The sequence below is a fragment of the Sebastes fasciatus genome, chromosome 1 (assembly GCF_043250625.1).
Source record: "Sebastes fasciatus isolate fSebFas1 chromosome 1, fSebFas1.pri, whole genome shotgun sequence".
Classification (NCBI taxonomy): Eukaryota; Metazoa; Chordata; class Actinopteri; order Perciformes; family Sebastidae; genus Sebastes; species Sebastes fasciatus.
In genome coordinates this window covers 23,016,142-23,025,471 of record NC_133795.1, presented here as the reverse complement: position 1 = coordinate 23,025,471, position 9,330 = coordinate 23,016,142, and the positions used below count along the sequence as shown (strand labels likewise).

Here is a 9,330-nt window from a genome sequence, read left to right as displayed (position 1 = left end):
CCTGATACTACCTGACACCACTACTACCACTGATAACAGGGGTATCACATGTTAGACCAGGGGTCAGCAACCTTTACTATCAAAAGAGCCAGTTTAGGCAAAAAAACAAAAACAAAATATCTGTCTGGAGCCACAAAACATTTGAGTATTGTGATGAAGGTAACACAGTTTATAGTCTAAGTATATAGTATATAAATCTAATGCAGTGAGGGCCAAAGAGACAATGTACAATGGAGTATTAGGGCCACATTGAGGGAAAAAACATCTGAGATTTCCAGAGTAAAGTCATAACTTTACGAGAAAAAAAGTCGTAATATTACGAGAATAAAGTCATAACTTTACGAGAATTAAGTCATAACTTTACGAGAAAAAAAGTCGTAATATTGCGAGAATAAAGTCATAACTTAACGAGAAAAAAGAAAATAACACGTAAAATTACTACTTTATAATATTATGACTTTATTCTCATAAACTTATGACTCATTTCCATTTTAAAATTAATATAAATATAAGATTAAAGCTGCGAGCAGCGATGAACGGGCCTTCGCACCTTCCCGCGCGTTTGGGGTACTGGCAGGACACCGTTTGACACGGCCAGGCACAATGAAACCAGAACTCCGATGAGCGCAATGACGCCAACAAGACTCTACGACAAACGGTTCATGAGTTATGAAAGGGGGCGTGGCTAACGTCTTGGGGCGGGGCTATGAGTGTATTTTTCCATGTACATGCCTGAGAAATTTGGGGCAGATCGGACTTACACTACACTTACACTATAGTGGAGTTACAACAACTTCCTGTTTCATGGTCAGGTCGTTCAGTGAAAACTAACCATTTTGATAACTTTTCATCCTCAAGGTCTTAAGATGGTCCTGACCAAATTTCAAGTCTATGTAATTAAATCTGTAGGAGGAGTTCGTTAAAGTACACGACCTATAAAATGCTAAAAATGGGTGAAAATCGCACAATAAATTAAAAATGGCTGACTTCCTGTTGAGTTTGGGCATACATCCAAGAGGTGTTTTTGTGCGTCTCCACATGTTACATCGGTCTGCCAAATTTCATACAAGTAGGTGAAACCGTAGCGAGGGCTCAATTTTTCCAACTTTCTAGGGGGTGCTAGCGAGTCATTTTGCAACAGCTGAGCCCGAGACCCTTAAAATATCAAAGCTCTCACCGCGTCTGATAAGTGTTCCAAGTTTAACAACTCTTTGATCATGTTAAGGCCCTCAAAAAGGCAATTAATTTTTGTGAAAAATAAAAAGAAGAATTCCTACAGTTTCAATAGGGCCTTCGCTGGCCCAACGCTGTCGGTGATCGGGCCTTAATAATGGAAATTATAAATGAAAATAATATACAATAACAAATGTTGGTTCACAGTAGCACAAATCAAGTGAGGAGACATGTCCCCTCCATTCACCTGTGTTAACCTCTGTTTGGATTAGGAAACAAGAGTCACAACAACTCTGGAGAAGCGGACTGTTTTGCAAATTGTACAGTAACGTATACTGTGTCTGAAATTTCTTATTATTCCGTATTCACTTTATAGCGTGGGTACTACTTTGTAGTGTTCCCCCAAATGTTTACTGAGAATAATTACTGGTATGTAGTGGAAAATGTTTATCATACATTTATATACAAACTTAATATGGGTTTGCAGATTATTTAGCTCTCCAACCACTGTCTCAAAAATCTAGTATTGTTCCGACTCAAGTCAAAATTTCCCAAAAGCAGTGTACACTCGATGGTGACTGAGGGCTACGAGTCTGTGCAACACATGCCAGATGAAAATAGTGATCTGTAGTGTCCAGAATTGTTCTTTATTTTGGCCAACTAACGCACTGCCTAATCCTCGACATAGGTGTTTTTGGACCCAACTGTAAAGTATACTACAGTATAGCATTGTGTGGTTCTGTGGTCAATGAGCTAAAACATACAAAACCACTGATATGATCATGTTTCATACACCTGGGATGCATTGAGAAGTTTTGATGTTGGATGTGTTTGTGTACTTGGTGTTGGTGACTGCAGTCAGAGGTGAGAGACAAGAGGAAGAAAGACCGCAGGATGGGGAAGAAGAGTAAAGCGGCGCAGCTGGTGAGCAAGTCCTGCTACAAGGCCGCTTTCAAAATGCTCTGGTCCGCCAAAGGTGCCCGGAAACCCATGATGGAGTTCTGGAGCAAACAGCTGAAAGAGGAGGTGAGGACAGAAGCTCATCCCGGTTGATAAACCTGTCGATCAGGATAAACATACTCTGCTTTAATTCTTCATACGGCACTTGTTTTTTCATTATTATGTAATCGTGGCATGATGTGTTACCCGGTGGCGGTGCAGATGAAGACGCTGACGCGGCAGACGGACAATCCCTTCCATCAGAAGGTGTCGAGCAGGAAGCCCCTGTCGTCCTTTCCCTGGCGACGCTGTCTGAACTGGGCCCAGGACAAAGCTCCACTCGTCACCACCTGCCTCACCTCACTGTTCCCCGACATCAGCTCTCTTTCCAAAAGCAGCCAGTAAGTCTGAGCCGGGACACGCCGGCGCTCAGTTCACACAGTAAACAGAGATTTAACACGGGTCATTGGCCAGAAAAGTTGAGGAATTCTACTGGTGCATAGTAAATGATCCAAGACCTCATCATGGATCTGAACCTGACCAGATGTAGTTCAGCGATCTGATGAGCATCTGTTCTGTTTGTTTGTGTGGCAGCCAGATGTCGGAGGACCAGGCCCAGACGCTGCTGATGCGCCGGGCTGTGGTGGCGCTCTCCATCCCGCTCTTCACCAGGAACATCTGGAAAAACAACTTCCTGCAGGCCGCTCTGGGGGCAGAGCTCCGCCTGCAGGGCTGCTCTGGCTCTGCGCTTGACGCCCTCAACACTATGGGACTGTGTCAGAACAAAGACACCGTCAGGTTGCTGCTGCACAGGCTCCGAAACGGCAAGAAGAATGTGAGTATCATGATCAGTGGTGCTGGTAGTGCAGGACTCTAAATTCACTTGTTACACAAACATTGCATTTGCACAGAAATTGTTATGTGTTTGCACTAGGGCTGTCAAACGCTAAAAACATTTAATCGCTACTAATCACACATTTCTTTTCTGTTCAAAATATACCTTAAGGGGAGATTTGTTAAGTATTTAATCCTCTTATCAGCATGGGAGTGGACAAATATGCTGCTTAATGCAAATGCATGTATATATCTATTATTGGAAATCAATTAACAACACAATTTGATGTCAAATGTTGTCCAGTAACCCTCACAGGTACTGCATTTAGCATAAAAAATATGCTCAAATCATAACATGGCAAACTGCAGCCCAACAGGCAACAACAGCTGTCAGTGTGTCAGTGTGCTGACTTGACTATGACTTGCCCCAAACTGCATGTGATTATCATAAAGTGGGCATGTCTGTAAAGGGGAGACTCGTGGGTACCCATAGAACCCATTTTCATTCCCATATCTTGAGGTCAGAGGTTAAGGGACCCCTTTGAACATGGCCATGACAGTTTTTCCTCGCCAATATTTAGCACAAGTTGGGACGTTATTTAGCCTGCTTCCCGACAAGTTTTCTAGTTTCATGTGATGCCTGTATCTTGTGGCTGTCCGTCGTATTTGTATGAGGTTAATTAAAAATCACAAGTTGCGTTAAAGAAATTAGTGTTGTTAAAACAAATTTTAAGTTATAGCGTTAAGCTGAAGTAGGCGAGATTGGAGCAAATATGATTAAAAAAAGTTATTTTTATAAAAAAACGTAGCTATATCCTGACAGTAATGCATAAGACAGGTAAACTGAAAATAGCATGTGCCTCTGTCCTCCGATGCTCCTAATGGCATCTGCAAGATTTGACAGACCGGAGGAAAACAAACAAATCAGAGCCGAGCTGGAGCCTTGTCATCTCTGAGCAGCTGTCAATCACTCACAAACTCCGACCAAACGGTCAAACTAGGCAGCACTGATCAGATATGAATCAATATTCTGTTTATCAATATTAGGCCAATGGTTCCCAACCTGAGGCTCTGAACCTCCAAGGGGTCGCAAGATAAAGAACAAGTTAGATAAAAGAAGAAAAACATTTCTAGGAGATTTGTGTTACTTTTTTTCTTGTGAAGTACCAGAGTTTGTATCTCTTCAGGTGATTAACAAATCTGAGAAGAGAAGACCACTCTTGTTTCTAACCTTGTGCTCTGTTCCTGTCAGGCAACACAGAACGGACGACAGAGGATGAAGATCAAACTAGAGCAGATGAAAGGAGAACAGATGACAGACATGGAGGAAGGGGATATTGAGGAGGGGGAGGAGGAGGATGAGGAGGAGGATGAGGAAGAAGATGAAGACGATGATGATGAGGAGGAGGAGGAGGAAGAAGCAGAGGAGGAGGAGGAAGAAGAAGAGGAGGAAATGGAGATGGCGGTCGAGGAGGTGGAGGAGGAAGAAGTGCAGGACGCAGTACAAGAGGAAGAAGAGGATCAAGCAGTGGAAGAAAAGGCAGAGATGGAAAAGAAGAGGAGGAAGAAGAAGGCGAAGAAGGAGAAGAGGAAGGAGAGAGGGAAACGAAAGGTGAAGGAGAGGGGGGAGGTGGAGGAGGAGGACGAGGAGGATGAAGGGTCGGAGCAGAAGAAGAGGCGGGTGGTGGTGGTGAGGCTCGGCCTGCTGAAGGGACACTCAGAAGTCGGACGATCCGACCTATCAGCTCCGTAAGACTTTGTAGACTCAACAGGCCCCACTTCCAATCAGAGAGCAGGACATAGGTCCCACCCTCTTCTCTGGGGGGTGTTGAAAGGGATTCTGGGAATTGTAGGAGGTCAGTAACTGGAGAGAAACTGAGAGCTTTACTTTAAATTTTCATTTTGACGTAAAAAATAAAATCAGTTTGAGGCAGAAACGAGTTCACCGGATCCCAGAAAAGCCTCTGAAACACCAAACCGCTCCACTGAAACAGAGACTAACAATAACACTCACACAGCTGATTGATCACATGATTATCTGCATCATTTTTACCCCTGATGGTCGTGTGTCTCAGGTTAGCTGGATCGCAAAATCAACCAACTTCCTCTTTAGTTCCACCTTCCATATAGAGAGGTGAAGCCCCGCCCCTTCCGGTGGACCACCATGCGACCTTATTTCAGAGAAAATATGAACGCTAGTCAACGGCGAGAGACAAATATTTTTTTGATCCTGTTTGAATTGCGCCATGAATCACACATATGATGTTTGTCAATTTTAAAGATAATTTTGCATGTCAGGAAAGTCTCAGTTTGTTGTAGTTAGTTTTGTATGGAATTGCTCAGCGAACTACATCTCTCATCTTGTACTATGTACGTCACCAACACTGGCTAGCTAGCTAACCTAGCTGTGTTCCACGCACAAATGAAACGTTATCTTGCTTGATGAGTTTATTCAGCGGCTCCTGGTCTTTTTATCAGATGGGAAGCGAAAGAACGAACGAACGAGACCCGTTGAGTTCATCCCAGTACGAAACACACAGGCATCGTAGCTTCAGAGAGAGGCGTCACTTTTGCCACTTTTGGGTGTGTCGTCTTTCTAATTATGTCTTATACTTCAACAGTTTTACAACAAAATGAGACTTTCTTGACTTGCAAACTTATCTTTTAAATTGACAAACATCATGTGTGTGATTCATGGCAAAAAATATTTGTCTCTTACCGTTGACTACCGTTCATATTTTTTCCTAAATAAGGTCCTACCAGAAAGAGCCGGACTTTGCCGCTCTATATGATGGTCGCGGCTTCCAAATGAAAGTCTTATGATGGGGTACTAGGTCCAATTGGGGATCAAATAAATTGTAATACATTTTTCGTAAATAATGTCCTAATAATTTGGAATAAGGTTTAATGTTAGAAGAACCACTTTACAACTTCAGAAGAAAAAGACGTTACGAGAATAAAACTACAATTTAACAAAAAAGTCAATATGATAAAGAAGTTGCAGTTACCTTTTAAGATTTTAGTGGTTCTGTCAACTGTTTAACTCCACACGTTGCAACAGTTTAACTACCTTAACTTTTTCTTAAATTGACAATGTGTACTCTCAGACTATCTCCGGATAGTTAGTACCAGATTGCCTGTGGTATTTTTTCCCCACAAGACTTTCACCTTCTGAGGTGAAAGTCACAACTCCACTGAGGTTGAATATTTCGTGTAGAAAGTACTGTATGAGGGGAAGACAAAGCCTGATTTCTGGCTTCAGAGAGGCTGAGTGACCCCAAACATGACATGAAAACAGCCACCAATACATCTCTGTAAATGTTTAAACATCTGACAGGTAAGTTACAGATGAGTGACCAGCAGCAGGAGTCAGTTCTGTCCTCCATGTCTATCCAGCTGCTGGACGATGGAAGTTATCGGGAGGTAAATATTTTTTGAATCCTGCAGCTCTTTCAGTTTAGAGTTCCTCCGCAACACTCTGACACAAAGTGAAGTTTCTAAACTCACAGGAGAGACAATGGTTTGATTTTCATTCTGAACACTGTGGATGTCCTACATCGTTGAAGCCCTTTCTGTTTATAGACTGAAGCTGTGCGATTGTTTGAAATGGTTTCTGTGAGCCGAGTGGACGCACGACTGAGAAAAGGACCTGGATTTTATCGCTTTGTTTTTCTTCTCTTTTTTTTTTTTCTTTGTTTCTTGTTTGTCGGCTGTAGTGAACCCATCAGAACAGAATCAAGGCTTCAGTCTGCTCGTTTGAAGCATGCTGAGGCCTTTACGCCGTGTTCACGTCATGTTCACATCATCTGACAACTCAAGATGGTTGTATGATTACAAAGTACCGTCCATTGACAATATCACACTATAACCATTAAAACAGACCTTGACTAACGACAGGCCTCCATGTTTGGTTTTCAATTACAGATTATTAAGCGCTTTTTTACATAAGAGCTTTGAGAAAAATCTGTTTCATTGTCATAATTACGATCAGGATGTTCACTTGAATGCTATTTGAAAGTCGTACAACTGCTAATTACGTTAACTCCAACATGACATGAACACAGCATTAGAGATATAAGAAAAAAGATGATTAATTCATGAACAGTCAAAAATATGACTTTATTCTTTTTCTTAGAATCTTTTTCTTTGTAATACTTTATTTTGTAGTCGGTAATTTCCTAATTTCAAAGAAAGGACTGTGTGATGTGGTACTTGTTATAGTGAAAATGTAACTGTTACACTTCCAAAAACATGCTAAACTAGTGTAGCTTAGCATTTTAGTCAAAGAGCAGCAGGTCAGCGGAACATGGAAGAATGGGGAATTTGTCTACAGATGTATGGAGAACCAAGTTTCTATTTTTTCCCCTACAATTAGTACCAGATTAAAGAGTTCTTTCCAGGACATTATTAGGAAATTAAGGACCCTCTGAAATAAAGTGTTTATTTATGATCCTTTTCTGTGGTGTTCACTGAATAATTTCACCATTTGTAAAAGCGCGGCTGAACTTTTTCTCTCCTGGTTAGAAAATGCTGAAAGAAAAGCTTTCTGAACCAGGAGACGATGTAATATAGTTTGACTTGTAACGCAACAGTTTGTTCTTTGATTTTTCACGAAGTTTCTTCAGAAAATGTTTATTTTTTATGTGTTTGAGTCGAGGAGGACGGCGACAGGTGTGTTTTCTGTCTGTTGGTCTCGGGTCTGATGTTCAGCCAGTTGAATCTGATGCAGAACTTCCTGTAAGAGTTTGACAATAAAAATGTTTAACGCTCGTTTCTCCGTCGGTGACTCGGTTGTTAGGGATTTGGTGGCTTTCAGAATGAATCCTGATTTTTATTTCAAATTATAATTTATACTAAGACAAGTTATTTTGTTTATTTACCTGAATAGAAAAAAAATATATTTTGATGTTTGTTTTTATTGAGGCTTGATTTTCTCTAGAAGGAGGCAAATAACCAGTGGTGGAAAGTTACTAAGTACATTTTCTTACTTACTATTTTGAGATACCTTACTTTTTTCCATTTCCATTTTATGCTCCTTTATACTTCTACTCCACTACATTTTGGAGGCAAACATTGTACTTTTTACTTCACATTTAATTGACATTAGTTATCAGTTACTTTGCCGATTTAGATCAATGCAAAATATAAATCAACTAATAACTAAAAAGTTATCACATTATTATAGATTAATCTACCCAGCAGGATATTAAGTAATTAAAAGCAAAGTCACTAAAGTAATGTACACATGATTTCATAACTAATTATAATCCAGTGATACATATATATATATAATTCTGAAATGGGCCATTCTGCATAATGACTACTTTTGGTACTTTTAAGTATATTTTGATGCAGATTCTACTCTGTGGTATTGCTACTTGAATCGGAGTACTTCTTCCTCCACTGGAAAAAGAGCATCATTTCCAAGGCAGGAATTAGCATAATAATACTACATAACTAAAAGTGGTTTTGGTCTGTCCTTAGCACCATTTGTGACCTCGGCTCTTCGTACATAACTCCATGACCCGTTCACATTGGTATTGGTTAGTCTGAACCAGATCATTAAAGATGTGCATGCTGCCAACTTTTCTAGTTTGATTAATAGCAATAAAAACAACCCAAATTTTCTGTTTGGTACTATTAACCAGTTTGTAAATCCCTCTCTGCCTGCCATTCCCATGTCATCTCCTAACGAATGTGAAAACTTTGTATCCTTTTTTGTCTGCAAGATCGATGATCTGAGGTTAAAATATCCGCCAAATGTTTTACCCTCCGGCCCATTCAGTCGTCCTATTTTACTGTCTGTCACATGCGTCCTTCCTCTAGTTGCTGTGATACAGTTACCACAACATTTCTACTCTCTCTCACACTTTCTCTCACACATGGTCTGTACCTGAGTATTTCAATACTGCCAGTGTTCAACCACTCCTTAAATAACCCTCTCTCGACCCAGCCCAATTAGAAAATTATAGACCAATCTCCACACTACCCTTTGTACCAAAAATCCGTGAATAATTAGTTATAGACCATCTTCTGAAGTAAGCGGAGGGACAAAATATTTGACAAATTTCAATCAGGCTTACGCTACAAGCACAGTACTGAGACGGCATTACTAAGAGTAATTAATAACATTCTCATGCATGCAGATGAAGGGGAATATTCCATCCTGATTGGATTTAACTGCTGCCTTTGACACCATCGATCATGCTATTTTACCTGATAGGTTGCAAAATTAGGTTGGCATATCTGGTACAGCTTTAAACTGGTTTCATTCTTATTTGTCAAATAGATATTTCAATGTTTGCATTTATAGGCAAGCCTTTTTATAGGCCTCACTCATGTTTTAGTTTGGTCTACCTCTCATTGATCTGTGTTTCATATTGT

At 40.5% G+C, this 9,330-nt stretch overlaps 1 protein-coding gene across 2 annotated transcripts in view; it reads left to right on the top strand.

Moving 5' to 3' along the window:
* Positions 1-4,849, top strand: part of LOC141769349 (uncharacterized) — a 5,643-nt gene extending 794 nt beyond the window's left edge. The window contains exons 2-6 of one of the 2 annotated variants that reach the window (XM_074638327.1): positions 1,446-1,493; positions 2,032-2,199; positions 2,335-2,513; positions 2,707-2,947; positions 4,199-4,849. In XM_074638327.1, the coding sequence (XP_074494428.1) occupies positions 1,446-1,493; positions 2,032-2,199; positions 2,335-2,513; positions 2,707-2,947; positions 4,199-4,699 (1,137 nt within the window). In that variant the 3' untranslated portion in view covers positions 4,700-4,849. The remainder of the gene's footprint in view (positions 1-1,445; positions 1,494-2,031; positions 2,200-2,334; positions 2,514-2,706; positions 2,948-4,198) is intronic. The other variant, XM_074638334.1, reaches the window with a different exon arrangement.
* The last annotated feature ends 4,481 nt before the right edge of the window (positions 4,850-9,330 follow it).